The sequence below is a fragment of the Ochotona curzoniae genome, unplaced genomic scaffold (assembly GCF_017591425.1).
Source record: "Ochotona curzoniae isolate NIBS_2020 unplaced genomic scaffold, NIBS_Ocur_1.0 contig_883, whole genome shotgun sequence".
NCBI classification, from domain to species: domain Eukaryota; kingdom Metazoa; phylum Chordata; class Mammalia; order Lagomorpha; family Ochotonidae; genus Ochotona; species Ochotona curzoniae.
In genome coordinates, this window is record NW_024466599.1 from 33115616 (window position 1) to 33142621 (window position 27006).

The 27006-nt window shown below is 47.6% G+C and overlaps 1 protein-coding gene across 1 annotated transcript in view; it reads left to right on the plus strand.

Annotated features, from left to right (window-relative positions):
* The window catches only part of PRKCE (protein kinase C epsilon), a 473728-nt gene extending 466514 nt beyond the window's left edge, over nt 1-7214 (plus strand). Inside the window, exon 15 of the mRNA XM_040993202.1 lies at nt 4018-7214. Within this exon, the coding sequence (XP_040849136.1) occupies nt 4018-4164 (147 nt within the window). The 3' untranslated portion in view covers nt 4165-7214. The remainder of the gene's footprint in view (nt 1-4017) is intronic.
* Nucleotides 7215-27006: the final 19792 nt, after the last annotated feature.

The window sequence follows — 27006 nt, forward strand, 5'->3', positions numbered from 1 at the left end:
CTGCATAAAGCTTATCATGGATAGTGCAGGGTAACCAGGGGAGCCATCCCTGGTGCATGCCCATAGCGTACAGGTGCTAAGATTCAGAGGCAGGGGAGGAATTCCTGTCCACTGGGTGCATGCTGTGGGTCAGTGTATACAACAGGGTGCCTGACATTTGGCCTCTCAGTTAGTATTCCAGGCAACCTATGGAATGCCACTGATCACCCCCTTTTTACAGATGCAAAGGACAAGTTTCAGAGAAGTTAGCCTCATGATGTCCCATAACCAGGAAGGGCCTGCCTAGGGTAAGAGTGGAACGAGTGACCTTTCTCCTCCCTCATGTAGCCTTGCCTAAATGTAGGCCAAAGGCTATGGGAAAGGCTGCAGGGTGAGGCCCCCGGGGGGGGGGCTACAAATTCGCTCCCTGGATCAGTGTTACCCTCAGGCTGCACGTGTGCACCAAGGAGTCTGGCATTTGTGTCCTAGGGGAGGTATGTGGGATGACCAAGGCTCAGGACAGTCTCCTACAGAGCTGGCCTGCTAGAACCTGCTCTGGAATGGAGACAGCTGCTTGTCCAAGAACAAAGTCAATGAGCAAAGGATAGAATCTCCATTCTTCTCCATGTTGGAGGGTGCTGGGTGCCTACGTGTCACAGTTAGAGGGCTGTCTGGAACCTCTAAGGTGACAAGTCGAGAGTTACACATAGTAAGGACGTGAGTTATAACTGGACATGGGTAACTGGCATCCACCTAAAGTAGCTCCAGAAGAGGCTTTCCTCAGGATGCCAGCTGAATCAAACAAGGCGGTGGGTGGGCAAACTGAGTCTGTAGAGCTCTCTAGAATGCTACAGAGGCATCTGGAACCCCAAGAAGTCCTCTGGGCATGCAATTCCTGGCTTGTCTGTGTAGCCTGGCAACTTGGTGCACAACTAGCAGGTTGTAAAATTAAGACACCTTATCCTCAGAGCATCTGGGTCCATGACTGTGCTTGGTTGGCCTCAGGAACCAAAAGCAAGTCCCCATTTCTCTGCTGACCGATAGCTATGGCATAGATCAGTAACTATGCATGGAAAACCAAGGCCAGAGAAGCCCAGTTCTTGCTGGAGTTCTTTATAGAGACTTCAGTAGTGGTCGGTAGAAAGGGAGCCAGGAAGGAGGTCACGGTACCCCTGAGAACACTGTAGACTCTAGCATGACCCGTCCTTAGCCAGGGCAGCTGGAGGGTTTCCCTGCTGCTGCCCTACTCTTTCTCTCTCTTCTTTATGTCCCCCTGGCCTTGCACTGCAGCTCCCAGCAGGGATGGCCCCTGGTTGCTTTCTGGAACCATCCCCAGGTCTTCCCAGTTGGTGCCAACCTCCCCTCCTAACTCTTCCTTTGGACTTGTTTCACCCCATCAGGCAGGCAGGCAGGCAGGCAGGCTCCTGCTGTGAGTGTCGGTCAGTGGATCCCTCCCTCCTTCGATAGGAATCTCCAGAGAGGCATAGTCACACCCTTTCTCCAGGCCCCAGCCTCCCACCCATGTGTGTCATTCTGGGGACGGTCTTTGTTGTTCCTCTCTGGAGTCCCACTCTGCTCAAGGCCTCCCTTTTCCTCTGGCTCTGTACAAACCACAGAAGCACAGAGAGCCCTCCTGGCACAGGGGCTTTCCTATATCGGGTTCAGGGGTGGAAGGGTGGGAGGACAACATATGCATCCTTCAGCTGCAGATCTTCCTTCTGGAAATCTTTTGGGTTTTCTGTGACTCCCTTCTGCCTCCTCCCAAGCTTCTGAGATCTACTTAACTAAGTTATCCAAGCTCAGAGATGAGAGGCCAAGCCAGATTGAAGGTGTAGAAATATAGGAGAGATGAACTCATCCCTGTGCCATCCTGCCTGGGGTCACATGGAAACAGAGGCCCAGTTCACCTTCTTACCTACTGCATTGGTGATCCGCAGCCCCTCCTGCCATTGTTGGTAGGCCTTTCTCTTTGCTTTAACCCCATGTCTTTATCTAATGTCTCCTAATTGAACTTGACACTTGCCATGCCTCTCCTTTTTCTTTGGTGCCTAATTTTCCAACCTTGCCACACCATGAGAGGCACAGGCTGAGACCAAGATTTGAGTCTGGGCTCTGCTGTTTCCTCCTTAGATGACTGCTCCTCCAACACAAGTCACTGAACCTCTCTGGGCCATTGCTTCCTCACCTACAAAGTCAGGGTCAGAAGCCTACCCATTCTAAAACACTGAGTGAGGTGCAATGAGCATGATGAAATTTTGCAAACTATAGACCAGCATTTTCCTAGGCCATGTTCTTCATGATTTTGCAGTCAGAACAATTGTCAATAAACTTTTTAGGAAAAAACTAAAGTTGTGCCAAGTTTGAGAAAGGTAAGCCTAAATAGGGAACCTGGGTTTCTTGCTCTAGAACTTTTATTTGCCAATGTGCTTGGAATATTTCCAAGAGCAGCATATGAACTACAACTTTGCCTCAAAATTAGCTTTATCCTGGACTAGTAAGTAGCATCTTTGAGGTTTCTTATTTCCATGGAGCATGATGTATTATTAATTCCTCCTACAAACAGTAATGTTCATCTTTCCATAGAATTTCTTCCCTCCTCCTGGTCACTAATCTGAGGCAATACCAGTCCATCAGGGTCTGAAAAATACGATGGAGTATCCAGTCCTTCCACATTACCTTATACATTGGGAGAGGGGAGAGGACTGGCATTAAAGGCCTGTGCAGAGCAACTTTGACTCCACTCTGCCCTGCTAATGTCCCCATCTGGCTCTGCCCCAGGCAACTCAGCAAACACCTTGTCTTACGTATCTGTCTTTTGTGTTCTTGCCCCCACCTCATTCCTTCTTTCCTCCTGTCAAGTGCTGCCTTCCTCCCATCTCTTCCAACACAATTGTAACCCCATTCTTCATGTCTTAGACCAAGTCCTGTCTTCTCTGTGAAATGCTTCCTAACCAAGAAATGTATTCTAGATGGGAAAACTCTGCTTCTCAACTCCACTGAATGACAGGTGACAGTATTTTACACATTCTGCTTTTCTCCAGAATTCGGGTTTAGTGTGTAGCTTGGCTGACTGCTGCTCTTCACCATTACCCTGCAGGCACAGAAGGATTTATACTTAGTTCATGTATTTAGCAGGTGCTGGGAAATGTACATGCAGCAAATGGAATGGATTCTATTCCCTACTAAATCAGTTCTGTAAGCTAGGCCATCCATTGACCCTCCTGGAGATGTATACATAATGCCACAGCATGGTTATACGCAAAGGACTTGAACGTCCAAATAGGTGAAGCTCCTTCCGAGGTTTGGAGTCAGCGATGAGTTTTCTGGCTTTGCTCAATGGATGCTTAGAGCTGAGGATTTGGCTGGAATCCATAATTGAATAAAATAAGGCCCCTGCCATTAAGAAGCTCTTGGCCAAAACCGAAGCAAAAACACATCATGGCAAATCAATGTATTGGGATTAATAACAGAAAATAGCAACGGAACACAAATCAGGGCTCATGGTGAGAGCAGGTAGGGATGGAAGGGAGCATCCCAGGAAGCAGTCCAGCCTTAAGGTGCAGGCACAGGTATCACAGGGAGCAGGCCTGGCAGCAGCAGGGCATGCTGCCTCCAGGGACTTCAAGTTTGTTCCCTGGGTCACAAGGAGGGAAATCTTAATGGAGCCAGAACATTCCAGCCAGTGCTGGAAGGGAATTTGATGGGAGGGTTGTGTCCCACTCTGCCCAAGTGTGAGTGTGTGTGGACACACACACACACACACACCCCTGAGTCTATGGGAATCCCACTTCCCTGCTTTTCCATCATTCCTCTCGCCCCTTCTTCCTTCTCACCTTGACTCATTCTTCCTCTTCTCCTGTGTCACCGCTGGGTCCTGGGGCCATCCATCGTTGCCTCATTTGGAACAGCCCTGTGTCTGCTCCCAGTAGCTAGAGGCCCACGTGGGCGAGAGACTGACAGTGCGATGCTCACTCCTCATGGGTGGGCCTCAGGGTGGAGGTCAGCTGCCACTCAGGGTTTTCTCTTTTCTTCCCACAGAAAACCAAAAGAGACGTCAATAACTTTGACCAAGACTTTACGCGGGAAGAGCCAGTGCTCACACTGGTAGACGAAGCCATTGTGAAGCAGATCAACCAGGAGGAATTCAAAGGCTTTTCCTACTTTGGTGAAGACCTGATGCCCTGAGAGGCTACTCCAGCTGGAGTCTGCAGAAGCTGAAAGAAGAGACAACCACAAGATTCCTGTGTTCTGGAGGCTTGGAAGGTCTCGAACTACTTCTCCCTGGAGTCCCAGCCCCGTGTCCATTCTCTATTTATTGCATCCCCTTTACCCAGGGCCACCCTTCCCTTCCCACCTGGTGACCAAAAGGCACTCTTGGTTCATGTAGACTCACAATAGGTCAGGGCTTGGCTGTGCACACTGCTGTGTGCAACTGTTGCCAAGCCAGGGCCTATACCTGGGGGACTCCTGGTGGCAAAGCAACTGCAGTTCTTTGACCACAAAGAAAAACAAGAAAGCAAGCAAACAAAAAGCCGTGGCTCTGCCATCTGACATAGAGTCTTGACACCTGTCGCTTTGTCACCACTGTCCCCACTGGCCTGTCATCCCTGCTCTTCTTCCCAGGACAGGAGATTAATGCTTCCTCCCCCGGCATCCCTGTGGTGGAGGGAGACAGGGAGAAACACAGGCTGGCTAGCTGTGCTGGTTTGCTTGGCAGTGGCTACTCCTTGCTTGCTTTGGTTTCAGCTTTGGAGCATGTTGAAGTCACGTAAGTCAACATCTCGTGAAAAAAAAGAAATGAGATCTGATTGTGAATTCTGTTAACATTTGGTAACATATTATCCAATTTGCTTTTTAATTGGCCACAAGATATCAATTCCACTATGAATATCTGATATTAACAGGTAGATATATATTCAAGGGCTAATACACAGTGAGAAACCATTTGTTCAAGGTTTTTGCCATCGATGTTCTCGTGGTACATGAAGGAATCGAGAGGAAAAGAGACAAATGGTGGTCTTCATGACTGCAGTTCTGCCTGAACACGGAGGCCACCCCACAACACTGGCCACCACCTTGAGTTCTAACCAAGCTCACCTCCCAGTTTCTCTCTCCAGAGTCATGTTGTGTTCCCAGCACCAATGCTATTTGTGTTCTGCAGCAGTGTGTTATTTTTGCGCACTTCTACAAAATGGTAGTACTACTGTGTTGTGATTTTTCAACCTTAAACGTGTAAAGTGAAATAGGAAATACCTGCCTTGGGAACACGCAGAATGAGACTCAACATGGGTGATGCTGAGGACAGGAGACCGAAGAGCAATGGGATTGAAAACTGACCGTGTGGCAGGATGCACTCAGAGTTTTGTTTCTGGGTGACATGGTGCCAACACACATGGACACCATCTCATGGATGTGATGTTACCTCCTGTAGATATGTGAACAGCATTGTATTCTTTGATTTTCAAGGGTCTCTATGGCGTTGTGTATATGTTTCCCAGAGGTCATCGGATCACCTATCTTCCTGAACTGGCTGAGCAGGGAATGGAATCCATTCCACCTATTGCACGTGGATCTCCCAGCACTCCCTCAATATATATACTTGTGAGTGGCAAAGTGGCACGAATGAAGCTTTCTGCCTTTTTGTACATTTGAGATTTTTGTATATAGTGTTTGCTGCAAGGCCTGTGGAATTCATTCATTGAATATAGAGGTATCAACTGCTGCATGTTCAGGCATATTATAAAACTTCAATGTATGAAAGAATAATTATAGTAATGTCCAGGTGCAATACTCTGTATTGGTTCAAGTTACCGAGAGATAAATGTGTTTCTTTGAGGGGGAAGGGGAGGGGTCCTCCATATTGTTTATTTCATTTGGGTTTATTTTAAAAGATGCACACATAGATTAAGCTATGTTAAGTCTCACACACAGCTCTCCTGTGCTCTGTTAGACTCAGAGAGAAAGGGGTGATTCTGATGGGATTCCAAAGCTCAGGTAGTGACCGTCTTGAGCCCACAGAGAGTTTGTGTCCCTGTTGCATCTGGGCTGGTCTCAGCCTTCACTCCTGGTGGTGACCTTCAGTTCTCTTTTGTTTCATTTTGTTGTTGTTATTGTTGTTTTTTAAACTCAGGTGTAATTATTATGTATTCTTACGATAGTTGCAAATATTAAATATTATGCTGTATCAGTTCATGTGTTTGGCATACCAGTGAAGTGATGAAGAACTTTTAGACTAATTTAATTTATCTTCGGTAACTTGACATCCTAGGGAGAGATTTTCTTCCGGAGTTGAGTACAAGCACAGAAACATCTTCATGGTGGCATCATCTCATTTTTTAGGGAGACATGACAATACTGCCCATCATATTCATGCATAACTACTGCTCGCTCATTTTCTCCCTCTCTTCTCTCTCTCTTTCTGTTCTGCTTCCTGCACCATGATGAACTTTGGACAACCAAACAGGTTCTAATGCAATGCCAAAGGGCCTACTCCAAGCACTTGGTATTTGCCAGGCAGTGGGGTGTTGCATCTTTCCTATGGGACAATTGGCACTTTCGCTAGGAAGTCAACAAATACATTCCATCCAGCAGATCTGGACAGCTGGGCAGCCTGGCTCCCTCTTAGCACCCAAAGCCTGGCTGGCTGAGATGCCTCTACTAATGTTCTCACATCAGTAGAATTTAGATCAACGTAAGTCTGCACAGAAAGGCTGGTGTGCCCCTTGAGTATTCATTCTTCCATCTTCAATAAGCATTTGGAAGCAGACACGATGTTCAGTTTCTGCCATTTCCTTCTATTTCCTTCTAGCCTTTCTGCCACTTTTCCCTCTCTCTCATAAAAAAAAATGAGTCCAAAAATGCCAAAAAAATATATGAAGGATAGCTGTTCTCTTATGGATTTTATGAAGTGGTAACCTAACTTTTTCCTCCAATGGTGAGAAAGAAAAAAAAAAAAAACACGCACTCTTGCTTTAAAAAAAAAGAAAGCTAAAAAATTACCTCTTTTTAAATTATGTGCAAAAATAATTCTGGCTAAATATAAAGTGTATTCAATTTTAGGGATTTTTTTTGTATTGTGATGCTTTATTTGTACATTTTCTTTCTGGATGTAATTTTAATATCTTGCCATTCATTAGTGTTATTTCATTGTAAACATTATTGTGCCAAATGTACTGTATTCAAAAGGATGTGAATGTGTATTTGTTTCAGAACCTAATAAATACAATGACATTGAATCGTCCCAGTTCCAGGAGGGCTCATTCTTGCCTTCATGAGAGGCCAAAGGGCATTAGTGAGGCCTTTGCCTTTCTTGTATTTGCGAGTCCAAGATTCCAAACTGTATATTGGATGAGCCTTCTCCTTCTTGGGAGATGCACCTGACTATAGGTAGTCCTGTTTGCATTCTCGCCTGGCCTGGGCTCTGTGTCTCTGGGGCTGCCAGTCCAAGGGATTAAGGAGATTTATGCAGACCAGACGTGGTCCCAGCTACCTTGGCCTGGAGGGGAACTATCCTGTTCATCTTAGAATCCTGGGAGATGGACAAGAAAGCAGGTGGCATCTATGAGTTTGTCAGTGCAAAGGAGCAAGTGCTGGACTTCTTTGCAACCTCCTGGAGACTCAGTTCCTGGCCTGCTGCTCAGCTCACCGTGCCTTTGGGATCCCCAGAAAGCTGCCTGGGGTTTCCTCTTCAGCCCACCTTTTTGGTCCTTCCTGGTTGTCCTGGGACTCTCTGGGCTCTTCTTTCACACCAGATTCTATTCTTGCCATTCATCCTTTTCACTTGACTCCTGTAGGCTCCTCTGCTTCTTTCTCCATGACAGGTTGTTCAAGAATGTTTGATACTCAGAAGTTCCCCAGGAGTGTCAGCCCATCATGCTGGCAGTAGTGGCTGTTTGTGAGGTGGCCAGAAGGCAAAGGCACTGTGTGAAATCCAACTGCAGTGTAAAGCGCTTTATCCCAGGTAATGGGATAGTGTGTTGTGCTGTGTTGGTTTTAAGCTAAAGGATTGTTCTGAGGTATCTGCTGTAAAAGATGGACAGCTGGCTAACAAGCAGGCGATGTTTATTCACAAAGCTATTTGGGACAGGTGGTTAGCCTAACAGTTAAGATGCCAGTGGGGACACCCCTTGGAGCACTTGTATTTGGGTCCTCATTCCAACTTCCTGCCTCACAAGTAATAATAATCAAAAGCAAAAACAGAAAGAGAGGCATGGGTTTGATATGGCTGTTAAGATGCCACTTGAAGACACCAGCATTCCATGTCCAAAGGCCTGGGTTGAGGCTCTGCCTGGCTCTCTCTGCTGGGTTCCTGCTGATGCACACTGCGGGCAGTGATGGCTCCAGGAGTCTGGTCCTGACAGTTGTCTGCCTCCCAGGACAACTGAAAAATTTGTTATTAGCAGAAAGAATACCAGGAAGTGTTGTTGTCCAGGAAAATGGTGGCTTTTTCATGAGCCTACAGGATGTTTGATGTGTGACATTAGTAGTGGTTGAGATAGGTAAGGAGATTGATAAATTTCCATGTTTTAAAGCACCAGATAATAAAAGCTCAGAACCATTAATTTCCCTAGTTACCAGAGAAATGCAAGTTAAATCAAACTTCACACCTGCCAAAAAGCAGCCACAAGAGAAGCAAAGGTTGGAACCTTCACTGTATGAGATTGGTAAGTATTTTGGAAAACTGTAGCAGCAGCCACTAAAGTCACATCTGTGTGCCCTTGATGTGTGTGTCGGCTAGAGGACGGATGTGTGAGTTGTGATTTTCACAGAAGAAATGACCATCTTGAAGGGAGAACAAATGATTCACAGGCACACGCATTAGCACAGCTGAGCTTTACAGTTGAAAGAAGTCAGGATGACTTACACGTGGTTCGATTCCATTCTATCATGTGTTAATGCAAACCAGTCGGCAGCCAGAAACCAGGCTCACGGTTCCTGTCAGGAGGAGAGGTGGATAGGGGAGCACGGAGGGCTTCTGGGGTGCTAGTTCCCTTTGCTTCCTGAGCTGGGGGCTGGAAACAAGCGGTTCACCTGGCAGTAGTCATTGAACTTGGCCCTTAGAATCTATGTATGTACTTCATGTGCATTGTGCTTCAATCCCCCCAAAACAATTACTCCCCAGAACACGGTATGATCTTTCGCTATGGGTCAAACATGGCTTGTCCCCTCCGAAACCCCATGTTGAGATTTGGTTGCCAGATGACCGTGTCCGGAGGTGGGGCCTTTAACACATGATTGGCTTGTTAAAAAAGAAGGCCACGTGTCTCTGAGTGGTGGGTTAGCACGAGAAGGGCTTGTTATAAAGTTCACCTGTGCCTGGCCTCCTCGCCTTTGCTCTCATGTGCACCTCCGCCACACTTCGCTGCTCTGCTCTTAAGACTTGGAGCCTGCAGAACTGTAAGTAAAATGTACTTTTTTGCTTTAAAATTTCCATTTACAAATTCGCCTTGGTGTACTGCTGGGACTACAGGAAACAGAACAAGAGGCTTGCTTGTTTCACACTCGTGCCAGGTCTCAGGTGTGGCCCGAGAGGTCGGGGTGCGTGCACCAGGCAACCAACACAGGGAGCCGGCACAAGTGGTCCTTGGTTTCAGCTCTTCCTCAGCCAGGTCACTGCAACTCTTTAAACTCGCGTCCCTCCACAGTTGTAAATTGGTGTCAGCAAGGCCTACCATGTCAGGAGCCTGCCGTGAAACATGCCAGGGTGGAAAGCCCCACGGCCCCGTGTGTGGTCCCGTGCTGTGAGTCCTCCCTGCAGCCGCCTGGCCCTGTGCAGCCTGAGCCACGGGCAGAGGGTAGGGAGTGCTGACAACAACCTTTCCTTTCTCCCTGAGACTGGCTCTCCTCCTCCTCTGTAGCTGCTCTGGCCCTCTCGCTGCTGGAGGCACATGACACCCCCAGTCCCCGTCAAGGGAGGAGCAAGAAGGGAACACAATCGTGGAGACCAGGTCTGGCCCTCAGTAAGTTACAACCAGCAGGAGACTAGACCAGTCCTATGCAAGCGCAGCGTGCAAAATGGATGAAAGAAACAGAGAACTCCACCAGTGACCAGGGCAGCACAAGGAAAGGTGGCAAGGGGGAGTGGGCACAGAATGGGGGTGGAGGATTTATGGCTCCTCTGTTATGCAAAGCTGGGTGGGTAGAGGTTGCCCCCAAGGGTAGTACGGAAGCAGCCTTCAACTTTGTGTATCCATTTGAGCTTGTCAGGGTCAAGATAAGCATTTAATGAGGTTTGATGACAATTTGCAGGTGGGAGAATAGCTGAGAGAGCCCAGTTCCAGTGCTTCAATAAGGCACCCTTGTCCTCAGGAATGAAAGGCAAGTTCCTATTTTACTGTTGCCTCTTCTCCAGAGGGTGAGGGAATGCTGGTGAGACCCAGACCAGCCTTAGTTCTGGGCCCAGGTGTGAACTTCTCTGCCTTGCCAACCTCCTGCATGGTGAGCTTGGCCCCCTCTTGGCAGCTCAGAGAGGCCCTGGAAAGACCCTATGGGTTACTGACCATTTGTGTTCACTATGGTACATCATCTTTGTTCCAAACTTTGGCCTAAGTGCATCCCACACAAAGTAGATCATTCAGTTGCACCCATTTTATAGACAAGCAAACCGAGGTTCATAAGTTCCAAAACTTACTTAGGCCTTATGATTGCATGATGCCTTTACATCCACATTCCATTCTATGGATCAGAAACTTAAAACTGCCCATATTCCCAGATCCTTTAAATTTTCCAGTGACAGGCTAGGTCTGTGTGACACAGACCAACTAGAATGTAACAGATGACACACAGAATTATTCATTCACCGATCCACTCATCCTCATCAGCCAGCAGTTACAAAACCCACATAACTCCCTACCCTTGGAGCAGGCACCGTGGAGTTGCAGGTCAAGTCACCACCTGCAGGGCCAGCATCCCAGTGGGCACAAGTTCAAGACTTGGCTGCTCCACTTTCAATCCTACTCCCTGCTAATGTGCCTGGGAACGCAGGGGAAGATGGCGCAAGTGCTTGGACCCCTCTCCCACATGGGAGAGCCAGAGGAAGCTCCTGGGTTTAGCTGCCCTAGTCCTAGTTGTGGCCATTTAGGGAATGAACCAGGTGAGGAAGATCTCTCTGTAACTCTGCCTTTCAAATAAATCTTAGAGATACCAACCGACTGACCCTGTCCTTAGCAGAACATAGAGCAGGGAGAGGACAGTTAACAGATATTAACTAACAGTGGACTTGACCAATAGCTGAATTACATAGTTCATGTTTTAAATACTTATTTATTTCCTCTAAAGGCAGAGTTAGACAGGGAGAGCTAGAGAGAACGTCTACCTGCTGGTTCTCTCCCCAAATGGCTACAGCAGCCAGAGCTGGGTCAGGCTGAATCCAGGAGCCAGGAGCTTCTTCCAGCTCCCATGTGAATGCAGATACCCAACACTTGGGGCATCTGCTGCTTTTCCCACGTGTGTTGGCAGGGAAATGGATTGGAAGTGGTGCAGCCAGGGTTGACTTGGCACCCACGTGCTGTGCAGGCACTTTAGGCAACAGCCTGGCCTGTCATGCTGCAGCACCCCTTCACTTTTAAGTAAGAGTATCAATCGAATATCAATTGAGTATAGGGCTAGATTTTCTTAAATTATGAATTAAGCTATTACCCAATGAAGTACTTCTTAGCCCATCAGCTTTTTTTTTAAATTGTTATTAACATAGTATTATGTGATACAGTTTTATAGGCACTGGGGATTCCCCCCACCCCTCCCACACCCCTCCCCCCATAGTGGATTCCTCCACCTTGCTGCATAACCACAGTTCAAGTTCAGTTGAGATTCCTTCATTGCAAGCATATACCTAGCATAAAGTCCAGCATCTTATTGTCCAGATAAGTTCAGTGGCCTCTTGGGGAGACCTTCTCTGGTCTGAAGGTAGGTCTAACAGAGTAAAGTTCTGGTCAGTTAAAAGCCCCAACAAAACATCAGCATCAATATACAACGTTATGGAATTAATTGACATAGTATTGAGTAAACAATATGTTAAAAATAATGCAAGTCGGGCCCGGCGCGGTGGCGCAAGTGGTTGGGGGTCCTCGCCTTGCACGCCCGGGATCCCATATGGGCGCCGGTTCTAATCCCGGCAGCCCCGCTTCCCTTCCAGCTCCCTGCCTGTGGCCTGGGAAAGCAGTCGAGGATGGCCCAAAGCTTTGGGACCCTGCACCCGCGTGGGAGACCCGGAAGAGTCTCCTGGCTTCGGATCGCATAGTATCGGCCCGTTGCGCTCACTTGGGGAGTGAATCATCGGACGGAAGATCTTCCTCTCTGTCTCTCCTCTGTGTATATCTGCCTTTCCAATGAAAAAATAATAAAAATAAATCAAAAAAAAAAAATAATGCAAGTTAGGGCCCGGCGCGGTGGCGCAAGTGGTTAAAGGTCCTCGCCTTGCACGCCCGGGATCCCATATGGGCGCCGGTTCTAATCCCGGCAGCCCCGCTTCCCTTCCAGCTCCCTGCCTGTGGCCTGGGAAAGCAGTCGAGGACAGCCCAAAGCTTTGGGAACCTGCACCCGCGTGGGAGACCCGGAAGAGGCTCCTGGCTTCGGATCGGCATAGTATCGGCCCGTTGCGCTCACTTGGGGAGTGAATCATCGGACGGAAGATCTTCCTCTCTGTCTCTCCTCTCTGTATATCCGCCTTTCCAATGAAAAAAAAAAAAAAATAATGCAAGTTCAATTCTTCAAAACATCTGGGTTGAGACAGTATCAATGACAGGTTCAAAAAATAACAAACAACCAAACAAAAATTACAGGTTAAATCAAGGCAAACGTGGTATCTAACCTTTTGGGATTCGCTCATTTCCCTTAGCATTATAGTTTCCATGTGGGCCCATTTAGCCACAAAGAAACAACTGCATTTTGTTTTTTTTAATAGCTGAGTAGTATTCCATGGAGTAGATGAACCAAAGCTTTCTTATCCAATCTTCTGCTGATGGGCATTTCGGTTGCTTCCATGTTTTTGCAATTACTGTGCCGCTATGAACATAGGGATGCATGTTGGTTTGTCGTGAAACAGGTGTTTTGGATATATTCCTAGGAGTGCTATTGCTGGGTCATATGGTATGCAGATTTTGAGTTGTTTGCGTGTTTTCCAGACTGATTTCCATAAAGGCTGTAACAATTTGCAGCTCCACCAGCAGTGGAGTAGGGTTCCCTTTTCCCCGCATCCTCGCCAACAAGTGTCGTTGGTGTTCTTTTTTATGTGGGCCAATCTTACTGGTGTTAGGTGGTACCTCATCAATGTCTTAATTTGGATTTCCCTTATTGCCAGGGAATTGGAGCATTTTTTCATATGTTTGTTTGCCATTTGGGCTTGTTCGTTTGTGAAATGTTTGCCCATTTCCTGTGCCCATCTCTTGAGTGGCTTATTTGTTTTGGTTTTTTGGTTGTTTTGAAGTTCTTTGTATATCCTGGAAATTAGCCCCCTATCGCCTATGTAGTGTGCAAAGATCTTCTCCCACTCTGTGGGTTGCTTTTTCACTTTGTTGATTGTTTCCCTTGCTGTACAGAAGCTTCTTAGTTTGATGAGGTCCCATTTGTTTATTCTGTTCTCAACTGCTATTGCTTTTGGTGTCCTTCTTAGAAAGTCGGGACCTACTCCTAGGTCTTGCAGGGTATTTCCTACATTTTCTTGCAAGAGTTTGAAGGTTTCTGGATGTAGGTTTAGGTCTTATATCCATGTAGAAAAAAAAAAAAAAAGAAGTACTTCTTAGCTTGTGTCTTGGCAAATTCCTCACGTGGAACAGCCAGTGAGGCCAGGTTTGAATTTAGAGCACAGATGTTCTTCGGCCTAGGGTGGGGTTCCCTCCTGATATAAAACTGTTGTCAAAATGGAAAATATTGTAAATATTGTAGGTAAATATTGCCAATTACTAAAAATATTAGCTACATTCACTCCTGGGGAGAATCCAGGTTTCCCCTGTGGTGGCGGGGCTGGCTAGGGGCTGGGCTCACGGCCCCTAGCTCCTTATCTGTCCCACATCTGCGGGACCAGGGATCACTGGCCTGGGAAAGGAATGGCCTTCAAAACCTCAAGTCTGCTTTCCTCTGCTTTTGCAGCATCATAATGTTAAAAATGTAAGTCAGGGACTGTCTGTACTTTGACTCCTTGGAGTCCCAGGTCCCAGGACACAGCTGCCTGGGATAGCTGGCCCTGCCTGCAGGCCCCTCCTTCTCTTCCCACTGCCCCAAGCTCTGTGTCACCCCCTGGGTGGGCATCATGTCCAGATCCCATCCATGTCCCCTGATCCCAAGGCATGAATACAGAGAGGCCTGTCACCCTAGGAGACTGAACTCAAGGACAAGGTCTGTGTTGGCCCTGCCAATGGCCGCCAGACTCCACTGGCAGGGAACTAAAGACCTGGGTACTTGAAGAATGACCTGCAGGATGGACCATGAGCACCCTCTCAATCACAGGACCTGACAGTTCCCCTCTGATCTGGTCCAGGAGTGCCCTAAGGCAGTCACAGGTGCCACCGGCAGAGTTGGAGCCAGGCTGAGAGAGTTACCAGAGTGGGACAGGTGGCAGCAGTTTTCAGGAGGGCTCATGGGGAGCACGGGAAGGACAGAAGCAGGGGGAGAAACGCCATAGCTGCCAGCAAGCAGCCACGTGGGAGAAGGGGCACCCGGGGCCTGCAGAGCCTCAGCCAGCCTTTGTCTTCAGCTGGGGACCCTGGCCAAGCTGACCGCCCCGACGCTCGTTCCACCTGCACAGTGCTTTTTCTGCAGCAGACCCATGTTGTAGCAGTGTCGTTACTGTCCCCTGGGCTCTGAATCCAGCAGGGCCCAGACAGCCTATTTTCCTGCAGTCTCTTCCAGGGATCTACTCATCAGGAGGTCACCAGGCCTGGGCTTTGATTACACCCAATATCTGTATTATTGGGCATCTAGAAATGTCCACATCATTGCCAACTGACCAAGCCTACTTTGCTCCCACTTTATTGTCCTGAGAAGAGAAGGGGAGGAGGGTGGGAGGTAGAGATGTAGGATGAGGGAGGTACCAGGCTCAGGTGACTGCCTGGTCATGAGTTTGGGCCTCAGTGGCTCAGCAGCCCTAGGAGGCACCGCCTCACAAAACAAAACAAAAAATTAAAAAAAAAAAAAAAAAACAATTCGCAAGGTCCCCGCCCAGCGGATGCTGAGCACAGAGGCAAGGGCAGTGAAACAGAAGGCAGCACACAGGAGCCCAGATGACATCTAAGCACAGCAGGGACTGGCTGTCCCGTTCCCAGCCATCCTGGCAGCCCTCCCATGTAGCCAAGGCTGGCCCCTGTGCAGCTCGTCAGAGATGTGGGCCTTGCTTGGCCGACAATGTCTGGCAATCTGGTGTCAGGCTCCCCCTGCACATGGCCTGAGCTGCTACTGCCTCTTCCCTGCCCCACATTGTTGGGGAGAGGGGACTGAAATCTGCCTTCTGTGTGGCTGTCAGTGGGAGGGGAGGAGAGGGCCTGGATGACCTTGACATGTGGACAGGAATTGATAGAGTCCAGTCTGGGAAGGACAGGCGGGACCAAGGCAAGTGGGCGGGGCTGGGCAGGAAATTCTGTTCTCCCACCCAGCCATGCAATTGACCAGAGCTGGTGTGCAGGGGTGGGAAGTGGGCCTGCAGGGTGGGGAGCTTCACATGGCTTTCACAGGATCCCTGAAGGAGGCACTAATGGAGCCCCTTAGGACCATGTGTGCCTCTGCAGCCCACTCCACTCCATGCTGGGTCTCAGGAAACAGAAGAGATCGCACAGCCCACGACCCAGTAGCAGCTCTGAATCCAGGTCTACTTGGCACCAGAGACTTATTCCCTCTGCCATGCCCCTGGTCACTGTCAACCCCGCACACAGCCTGCACTCACGCTCCTTTCTCTCAAGGGGAGGTGAATGTTACCCGCACATGAGACACATGTAAACACACTTGTTTGCCACAGACACATTGCTCTGTCTGTCTCTTGAAGCTTTGAATGTGACCCCAAAGGCATGGTCAGGAAACAGAGTCAAACCATCAATGCTTCTCTCCCTCCTTGCCCACCCTTCTTCTGGTGCCACCCCTGGCCCAGCCGGGTGACAGCCAGTCCTCAAGTCCAAGGCAAGGCAGCAACCTCCAGCCCAGACACCCCGCCCACCATCAGAAAAAGCAACCATCCCTGAGGACTATTCTAGGCAGGAAGCAGGGGTTCAGTTCATTGAAAAACAGGAAATGCCTCTAAGGGTCTGGGAGCTTTGGAGCTGCTGCGCCCTTCAGGGAGGGTCTGTGTCTTGCGACAGGCCTAGAAGCAAGGCCTCCCCGAGCCCCAGTCCCGATGGGGTGGTCCCTGTTGCTGCTCATGCTCAGAGCTGGCTTCTTCCACCCCCACTTAGGACACTGGACTCCCTGGAGCAGGGTGCGGGGTCAGAGGGAGCTATGTGGAAGTGCTAAAATCTCACCCCAGGCCCAAACGCAGCCTCAGCAAACACAGCTGCCTTAGCTCCTTCCTGTGACTGACTTCCCACCCCCAACCCTCAGCTGTAGACTGACCCTGTCGCTCAGACATTGCCAGAAGCTAACCTCTCATCATAGCAACCTAACCCCAGCCACAGACCAGAGTCGAGCACCAGCTTCCTTGGTTGTTGAAATTTGTTGAGGTTCCAGGGAGCGGCAGGTGCAGTGAGCCCAACACAGCCCATTGTAACCCATTGTAAACAAACAGTAGGTTCCAAGCACAAAACTGATGATGAGTGAGCGGAGAGGAGGGGCTTGGATGGATCCTTAGAAGTCCCAGTGCTGTCTCCACCCTCTGGAGGGGCCTACCATCCTCCCCTGGGCCAAGGTCTCTGTGCGTTCCTCTTCAGGGGGCTCATGTGCCCCAGGTGACCTTGAACCTTACCATCTTTAGGAATGCCTGCCAACACAGGAAAAGCCAGAAGCTATGCAGAATGTATCTTGGGAATAGTAATAGCAGGCTCAGGGAGGAACTACAGCTGTGTGTGTGATGAGAAGGTAGAAGGAATCCCTTTGGCTGTCATTTTCCTGGTCCCACCATGAGATGGGAGGCCCTGGCTGGTTACTGTAGATGCCAAAGGATGGACAAGCCTGTGTGAATGTGTGCCAGTTCAGATAAAAGGCTTCATTGGATGCAAGGCAAAGTTGGAGTCTGTCTGCCTCTGTGTTTACCCAAAAAGGCACAAAAAATAGAATCGCTTGTGAGTAGGGCCATTCAGGACCAGGCCTGGGAGATGCAAGGTTATATGGCTTCCACCTATCCCCCATCTGCTGTCATATCCCCCTATTAACTGCAGGCTGCCTGCAAGTTCACTGTTGGGAAGGAGCAATGGCCACATGCAAGTACTTCCCTGTCCCCGGGAAAGGTAAGGCCATAACCCACGCAGGGCCCAGCTCTTTATCCAGCTCTCTCTGTACTACCTGCTAGCAGGCTGCTGAGGAAAGAGGCCGATTCTGATGGGGAGTCAGTCATTACATCTGGCACAACAGTTCCCAAAGATAAGCCCATATTACCTCTGAACTCAGCATCTTGAAAGAGCACATACCTGCCACTTAGGCTCTCCCAAGAAGAAGCTGGGTGTGGTTTAGCCATATGCCTCCGTTTCTCCAGAGCTGTGATCAGTGTGTCAGCTGGTGCTACAGACCTGGCGAAGGCTCAAGTAGGGGAAACCAGCTTTCCAGTTCACTGCCACGGCTGTGGCTAGGATTCTGTCTGCCACCAAAGGACCTCGGGCCTCGACAGGCATTAGCCAGCAGGCTCCTTCCCTTCCCAATGGACGGACGGGATCAGGGAGGGGGATCTTTCTCAAGAGCACAGCTGGCTTCCCAGGAGAGGGCAGCCCCAAGAGTGGAGCCTGCAGCCCATCTGCCACGTCATCTTTAAAGTACTATCCCATCACTTGTGCTACATGCGAGAGGGTCTTTGAAAAGCTTCTTGAGGAATCATGTTAGGAAGAAGCTATGCATGGATTTCAAAGTTGTTTTGAACCAAAGTAAACTTCTCTTTGAGTTTCACTTTCTCACAAACTAAAGTGCTCTCCTGCTTCTTGAAAGTGGATCACCAGGTACTCATCCATGAAAGGAAGGCATCCTGATGGGATGAGCTTTAGGCTGGCAGGGAGCAGGAGGGGTCATTTGGAGGTAGTCTGGAGACTGCCTGCTACAGGGACCAGGGAAATCTTTTCTTTCCAGCTGTATGTATGTATGTGCTAGATTTTCAACTACTGGAACCAGACATGCCATAGAGAGCTTATGGGGAGGCACGATGGAGATCCCAGTTGTCTCCAATTGCAGTGTGCACTAAAGAGGCTTCTAGAGATGAAAGATGATGCCACTCTATTGGCAGATATAGTACATCCAAAAGGTCTCTGGGGTCTCCATAACTTTTTAAGGTGTAGAAGATCCTAAGATTTACAAAAAAAAAAGACATTTTGAGGTCTCAAATGAGCTGGGGTCCTGCCCATGGAGAGCTGTTTATGGGCAGGCATGGGACAAGGCAGCCCAGAGAAGTCGCATAGCTGCTGAACTGGACCAGAGGTCAGATCCTGGGAGAGAGGTGGCCCCATGTCAGGGAGTGAGAGGAAGGGCGTGCCTGCCAGCTCTTGCGGTCTCTGCAGTCAGCACGCACAGTGTATCTGAGCTTACTTGTCTTCTGCATCTGCACACCTCTGGGTTCCCTCTTACGCATCTGTGTCAATTAGCAGGTACGTCAGCAGGCGCGTCATGGGGACATCAGAGCAAGCACATATCATAGTTGGGATGTGTGCGTATGTAGGTATGCATGTGCCTGGAGGCCTTGGGAGTGGGCAGGGCTGGCCACGGGTTACTGGGCCAAAGGAACATGTGGTGAGGGGGTGGGTGGCAATACCACCTCCCCCAGGGTAGAGTATCCCGGGCAGCCTCCCCTCCCCTGCCCTCTGCCTTCAGCACAACTCTCAAATATTTTCATCTTCTATGGGAACTTCCTGTTCAACTTCCTGTTGTTCTTGGACTTTTCTAGTTGGCTTTTTTTTTTTAAGGTTGTAATTCTTTTCTTCCCAAACAGGCACTGTAGTCCCCAGTCACTGCTAAGAGAGAGAGAGAGAGAGACAGAAATCCTGCCAGGGAGGGCCAGCTCCTTGGTTGGAGTTAAAGCTTCCCAGAACAGCCCAGGAATGGACTCCTCTTTTCAAACCCCAACTCATGCTGCAAAAAGGCTCCAGACTCCTGCCTGCTGTGTGCCAGCACAAGGCAGCAATCTGCCCTAAGGGGTGATGCAGGGCACAGTGACCCCATAGACTCAGCCCAGCTGCCTTTCTTCCCTGCACAGAAAGGAGCAGAGTTAAATGGCTGTATCCACTCGACTGTACCCTGGAGCCTCTGCCCAGCCTCATTCTTCACTGGCCTCCCTGCTCCCAAAGAATGGACCTTGCCAAGTCCAATGTCAGCCGTGACCTTGCTGGTGCCCTTCCCATGCCACCTACCCACCGGCTGGCCATTGGATAGTTCTTCAGCAGCCAGCACAGGCCTCCTCTGAAAGCCTTCCCTTGTGTTCCCAGGCCAAGGGAAGCACCCCACCCTTCATGCCTTAGTCCACCCCAGACTCCCTCACCATCACCCCCCGCCCTCTCTGCTGTGGCTGCTCCTATAACCAAGCCTTCCTTGTTTTTGTAATTTCTGGATTTCCTTCAGACCCTACTGCTGCACCACAGCAGTGAACTGACTTCTCTCATCTGTCCACTGCTTTCTAGAAGCTCCCAGAAGGCAGGTGCCTGTCAGGATCCTCACAGAAGCTTCCATCCACTTGGGCTAGGATTTCGCCTGTCAGTTCTTAGGGTGTGCTGATTGTTTCAGCTCCTCCAAGAATGCATGTCTTGATCCACTCATGCCTGCTCCGCTGCTAATGGCTCAGCCTCCTTTTCCTGCCTACCCAGACAGACCAACCCAACAATCTCTGATGGTGCAAATTGCAGGAATCCTGGAGGAGATGGGGTGGAGAGTAAAGTTTCGTTTGGGCCTTAGGGCAAGCCCTGCCCATCTACTAGAGACCAAATGTAGACAACACCACTTCTCTGGCCAGCCCAGAAGGGAGCGAGGTCTTCGTCAGTAGTTACCCATCGTCTAAGAACATCCCCCTTTACAATTGGGCAGACATCATCATGTTCAAATATGTTCAAGGGAAGATGTGGCTCTTGGGTCCCACCTTTGTAAGGTCATAATCTGGGGTGTGGCAAGGGCATTGCTCAACAGTGATCTGTTTTGCACACCGTGGAACTCTGTCCAGCAGTGGACAGGGTGTCCTCGGTTGCTAGCTAGATGACTGTGTGGCAGGGTCAACCAAAGATGCCTGGAGAACTGAAAGAGAGGCAAGGAGCTTGAATCTAAGGGATTTGTCACTTGCTGTAGGACACTCAGCATGGGTCTTGCACTAGCCAAGGGAACACACCTTGTCTGACCAGGGTGTGTAGGGGGCATCTCTCAGCCCAGCTTTGGACGGTCAGCACTGGCCATTTCTTAAAGCTTCCTTCCCCACCCCCTAACCCTGCCTTGGCCAGAGGAGCTTGCTTGGAATCTGTGTTTATGCGGCTGGGATTGTTCCTGTCGGCTCAGCCCAAGCAGACAGCATTCCTGGAATCTGTTGTTTATTAGCAGGGATAAGAGGACAGGCCACTGCTTGTGAGTTGCACCATCTCTTCTAGACCTTATCTCTGCCCAGCACCTCTGCCCTGGAGGCTGCTGCCCTCTGAAGCTGCTACAGCCTGCGGAGGGCACTGGGCCGTCGCCTGTTGAATTTTCCATTCACCTCCAGAGAATTTTCCTTTCTCTCGGGAAATTTCCTTCAGGACCCCTTAAAGGGAACTTGGACCAAATCAGCTCACCCTCCACTATGCAGTGTCATTTCTGTTTATCAGGTGCTCATCCCTCTAGGCCCCACCACTCAGGACAAGGACTTCAGGTGGGAGATGAAAGGGTTTTCTCCTCGGCTGGCCCTCCCACAAGCATACCTAAGTCCCATTGCCCTACGGCACAGTCTTCTGCTCTTATCATTCCTTGGCTGGTTTTACCTAGTTTCCTGCCTCCTCCCTCCTTAAATCCTCACACTGGGCCTTTGGGGACCACCAGCCCACTGTTAGCAGGTCTGTCTTCCTCTTCCCCATTGCTTCACACCTCATAGAGCTCTGCTTGTGCCCTGCAGCTCCCTCAGGCAGGTGTCTCCTGGGCCTTCTTTGACTTTCCTAAGCTTCCAAAGGCCCTTGTTCAACATCCTGACTCTTGTGATTTTCATCATATCATCTTCAATTGTGGTCTCTCAGCCCTTCTCTCTCTCTCTTTCCATATATATACATATATACACACACATATACATATATAATTTATACACATATACATGTATATATACATATATGCACACATATATACATGTGCATATATGCTCACATGTGTGTATATATATACACATATACATATATATTTTTAAATATTTATTTTGAAAGAGTGGGAGAGACAGAAATATTCCATTCACTGCACAGATACCTGCAATGGCTGGCATTGGGTAGGTTAAAGCCAGGTGCCAGACACTCCCTCTGGGTCTTCCATGTGAATGGCTGGGACCCAGACACTTGGGCCATTTTCTGCTGTCTTTCCCAGGCCAGGAGCAGGGAGTTGGGTTAGGAGTGGAGTGGCTGGGACATGAACTGGTATACCTGTATGAGATGCTGGCATCACAGTCAGGGGCTTTATTTGCTGAGCCACAATTCCTGCACCTCCCTTCCCCTCCTTAGCTCAGACTTTGTTCACATGAGACTTTACTGTCACTTGGCCACCTCATCCGTCCCTCTGATCTCCCAGGTCCTCTTGCCGCCACCTTTTCTGCTACTTAGTCACCTCCAACCCCATGGTCACCTCCTTCCTACCGCAGGAAAGCGTTATTGCACCAGTGACTGCAATACCGCTGAAACTCAACCACAGCCTCCCCTCTTGCTAACAAGTTGTCACTTCAGCCAGACTGTCAGTCAATCAAATCCATGGTGATTTTACTCTCCTTTTCGTGGATCCACCTGGCTCTTGGTGGATCCCAGCTAAGATCCCATCACCTCTCAAACACTTTCAGGCTCCTTAGGAATCAAGTTACTTATCAGGAAGAATCTTAAACTTGGTCAACCCAACAGTGACACTGTGACTAGTCCCAAGAAACTGAATGTTACACCAGCAAAATCAGGAACTCTAGTCTCCAGGTTTCCCCTTATGTTCTGTACTACAAAGCATGGCAGAGGTTTAGGTTTTCCTGATAATGTTTTCCAAATATCTTTCTCAGATGATTTTTCAATTCCTTCCCCTGCAGTCAAACTTCTGACAATTACTGGCCTCTTCTTACCATGTTTAGTTATTGACTTTGTGGTTCACGGAAAAAATAAAAGCCATAATCAATTATCCATCCTCTTTGGTAAGGACCGAAATAGTTTGAGTAGATGATTATAGTGGTAATTTTTTTGTTTGGGAGACATACAGGCAGAGAGTTTCCATCTGCTGGTGCACAACCTAAGTGCCCATACTGACCAGGACTGGGCCAAGCCAAAGCTGGAAGTGGGAACCTTCATCTAAGTCCTCCATGTGTGTGGTAAGAACCCAACTAATTGAGCCAATGACATTGCCCCTATGAGTCCACTGCAGCAGGAAGCTGGAATCGGGAACCAAGCTGAGCACAGTACCCAGGCGCTCCAATATAGGACATGGGCATCCTCACGAGCACTTTTTAGAGGCAAAATCACAGAGAGAAGGAGCGACACAAAGAGAGCTTCCTGCTACTGGCTTATTCCTGCAAATGGCCGCAGTGGTGGGGGCTGAGCCTATCTGAAGACAGGGGTCAGGAACTTCTGGGTCACCTACATGGCTGCAGGAACACAAGGACTTTTGAGCCATCCTCCATTGCCCTCACAGCCCATAAACAGGGATCTGGACCAGAAGTAGAGCAGCTTGGGCATGAACCAGCACCCAAGGGGATGCCAGCACCTCAGACAGAGGTTTAGTATACCATGCTACAGTGGTGGGCCCCCCTTAATCTGCATTTTAACCACTAGGCCTCCATTTCACAGAGGACTTTCATTATCTGCTCTTTGTTTTAGTGGGCCATTTTCTTGTAGCTTCAACCTTAAGTGTAATGACAGCTATAGGTATAATGATAGCTATAGGTTGTTGATATATACTTCTTTTTCTGCTTCTTCCCAATACTGATTTTCTCTGAGGTCTTTTTTGTTTTACCACAAGTGAATGTCAGAGTTTATTAAATATATTGTTTATCAACTCCAAAAAACTCCATATGGTGCTTAGTGATCCAGAGACAACCAAGGGAGAAATGGTGTGAGATTTTGGCATCTGATTTGTTGCCTGGAATGCAAAACCTGAGTAATATACTGTATAAAGTCAAGTTGGACTCTTCTCTTTGTTTTCTATGAAACACTTTATGTAATTTCCTATCATCTGAAACAAGCTTCCTTGTAAAATCATCTATGTTTGGCACTTTGGGAGAAGAAGACTTTTGGTGACCAATTCATCTTCTTTCACTTTGTCTTTTTTTCATGCTTTCATGAACCGATCCTTACAATTTGTATTGTTCTAGGAAAAGAATCACATCATTAGAATTTTGACTTAGGGGCAGGCTCCATGGTGTAATGGTGAGCACTCTGGACTCTGAATCCAGAATTTTGACTTAAGTTTTTATGTTAGTGAGGCATTAACAAGGCTGCTAGGCCAAAGGGGATAAAGAGTTTAAAAATGAGGGCAAGGCGCAGTAACCTAGTGGCTAAAGTCCTTGTCTTACATGCGCCAGTTTCCTAAATGGGCGCAGGTTTGTATCCCAGCAGGCCCGCTTCCCATCCAGCTCCCTGCTTGTGGCATGGGAAAGCAGTTGAGGATGGCCCAAAGCCTTGGGACCCTGCATCTGTGTGGAGACACAGAAGCTCCTGGCTTCTGGCTTTGAGTCAGCTCAGCTCCGGCCATTGTGGCCACATGGGAAGGGAACCAGTGGATGAAAGGTCTTCCTCTCTGTCTCTCCTCCTCTCTGTATTTCTGACTTTCCAATAAAAATAAAATATTTTTTAAAAAGTTGAAAATAAGAGTTCCTCTGCTAAAGTGGACAAACTCCAACCCCCATCCTCTGCTTAGCATAATTAAAGGAGGATACAGTATGCTGGAAAATCTTCTTAGGAGCCAGAGAAATCCAGGGGGTGCAGCTGAGTCACTCTAAGCCATGCTTACCCTGAATCAATTTGCTGCATCCACAGCTGGGAAGCAGATCTGAACTCCTGGTGACCTAAGGAAAGCAGGGAAAGGAGAGAGAAGTCAGTTGAGAACTCTGGGGAGTAGGCACTGGGGAAAGCCCTCTGTCTTCAGGGCTGGACAAATCAAAAATAATCCAATTGAAACAGTTCATGCAGCGGTTTGGCCCCCTTCCCTTTCATCCAGGCCCTCGTGTCTCATATCTTTAACTTGGGTTAGAGTGGTCAGAGACAGGTGGTGTGCATAGCAAACTTCTAGAAGAAGCAAACAAAAGTCCCTCATAGAGGAAAGGTAACATCATTCTAGGCATAACATTATTCCTCAGAATAACTACCGCCATGTAGCAAAAAGAATATAGCGCACAAGAAAATAAGAAAATTGAAAGAAGCAACATAAATAGACCACCCATTCATTACAGCAAGATAAAACAAAAAAGAATAGCAAAATAAACCAAATGAAAGGAGGGAGAAAAAAAATGATCACAAGAGAATTAAGAAAATAGGAAGTATTCAAAAAGCAGAAGTTCATGAAATTGAATGTAATTCCTTGAAAGAACTGGTAATATACAGTTCAAAATAAAAGCATAGAAAAACACGAGTAAAAAGTACATTATTTGTTCTGAAGATAATGTAAACAAGGTAATTAGAAAATTTTGTCAACAAGTTCGAAAATTTTATGAAATAAATTCCTAGGATTTCACAAAGTCAGCCCAAACTGAATGTCACTGACGGGTTTGCTCGGCGTCTAAGGATTAGGACATTGCAGATTTATCCAGATCTTCCCAGAAACAGGAAGGAGTTAACCCCATCTTATTCTTGCAGACTAGCAAAATCTTGATAGCAAAATAAGACAAGCATAATGAGGAAAAGGAATTTATAGGCCCATCTTGCTCCAGAGCTGTTGACACAAAAGTATTGAACAAAATAAAAACAAATTGAATTCAGGAACACATATAAATGTTTAGGGGCCAGCAATGTGGCAGCAGATAAAGCCATCACCTGCAGTGCCAACCAGCATCCCATATGGATGCTGATTCAAATTCTGGCCACCCCACTTCTGATCCAGCTCCTTGCTAATGTGCCTTGGAAAGCTGTGGAAGATGGCTTTAAGTCCTTGGGCCTTCTTTACTCACATGTGAGTCCCAGCAGCAGCTTCCAGTTTCAGACTAGTCTAGCCTTGGCCATTGTAACCATTTGGAAAGTGAACCAGTAAATGGAGGAGATATCTCTCTTTGTATCTCTCTCTTTCAAATAAATGGACAAACCTTTAAGATATATATAAAGAAACATGGGTTTACATTAGTAGTGTGAGATGTTTTAACAGAAATTTTCAACCTGGATACCATTGGCATTTGAGGCCATGTAATTTGCTGTTGTAGGGAGCAAACCTGTTCGTCACAGTAGGTTTCTGCTGCACCACCGGCCTGCACACACTGCATACTCCCATTGGGAGCACACACACACAAAAATGCTTCCAGATGTTGCCACATGATCCCTTACAAAATTGCCCCCAACTGAGAACCAATGATCAACACAGAAAAAGCAATTGATAGAATTCACCATCAGGGGAATTACAAGTTAGACCCCTCAAATAAATTCAATATATGCAGAAAAGGCTAAAAATAAGCAACCATTATGGCAGAAGCACTTAACCCTTGAGACAGATTCTGTGCCCCAAGAAGGACTGGGCCTTTAATAAAGTTTGCCTTTAGTGGAAAATGGCAATTCAATAGTATTAATCACCTGCTAGTAGATGGGGGATAGAAGGAAATTCCTCAAGTGTGGCAACACATGATAGCTGATAAGTAAAATGCTTAAAGTTTTCTCTTTGAAATTGGGAAGAAGGCCAATAGTTTGTTGTATTATTTTGCATTGCACAAGGATGTCCTTGTTGTGCAATCAAGCAAAGTAGCTGACCAAATAAATAAGTGAAAAAGAAATGACATTTATAAAGAGCAGGACATGCAGAGAAAGAATTCAGTACCAAAACAGAGGATTAAATGTGAAATCCAAAGCAATCTGTAGATAAGGAACTTAGCAAAATTCTCCATACAAATTCAGTATTCAAAAATGTATTACTATACAGGTTTTATTTACTATGTATCATTATATACTATATATGAGTGTATATACTACTAAACAGAAAACAAAAGTTAAGACTATTAACAGAAAACTAAAAGCTTTAAAAAATAGATTATTTTGAAAAAGAAAAAAAAAACTAATCCTGTCTGTAGATTGAAAGATTTGATTCATATAGTGTTATGGGAAACTATGGTCCTATTTGATCTTTTTTTCTCCTTTACAAATGGATTTTTTCTCCACAGCTAGCTGAAAGTATTCTGTTTCTCTCTGTCTGAAGCTGACTTGACATCCATGTCTTGCTGTGTCCATTTGCTCTAGCAGACAGTGGGTGCCTTTTTAATGTGTAGACGCAAGCTGCCTGGTGTTTTTTGTTTTTTTTTTTTTTTTTTTAGATTTCAACATTTTCCAGAACTCTGTTTTCTATCTTTAGATCAGTGAAATCTCTGTCCCGTCCCTATTCTCCTTTTGGTCATCAGTGACTCCAGTGATGTGCATGTTGATCTCATTTGCCTGTCTTCTGCTTGTCTCTTTGAAGGGTTTTATTTTTGCTTCACTTTGGTCACAGGTTTAGAATGTCTGATAATGTTGCTTACTTAGTTTCTGCCACACCTGTCTTGCTTTGTTCCTGTTTTTAACTTCATAGTTTCCATGATTTTTTTTTTCTTTTCTGAGTGCTACTAGCTCAGGTTTCCTCTTT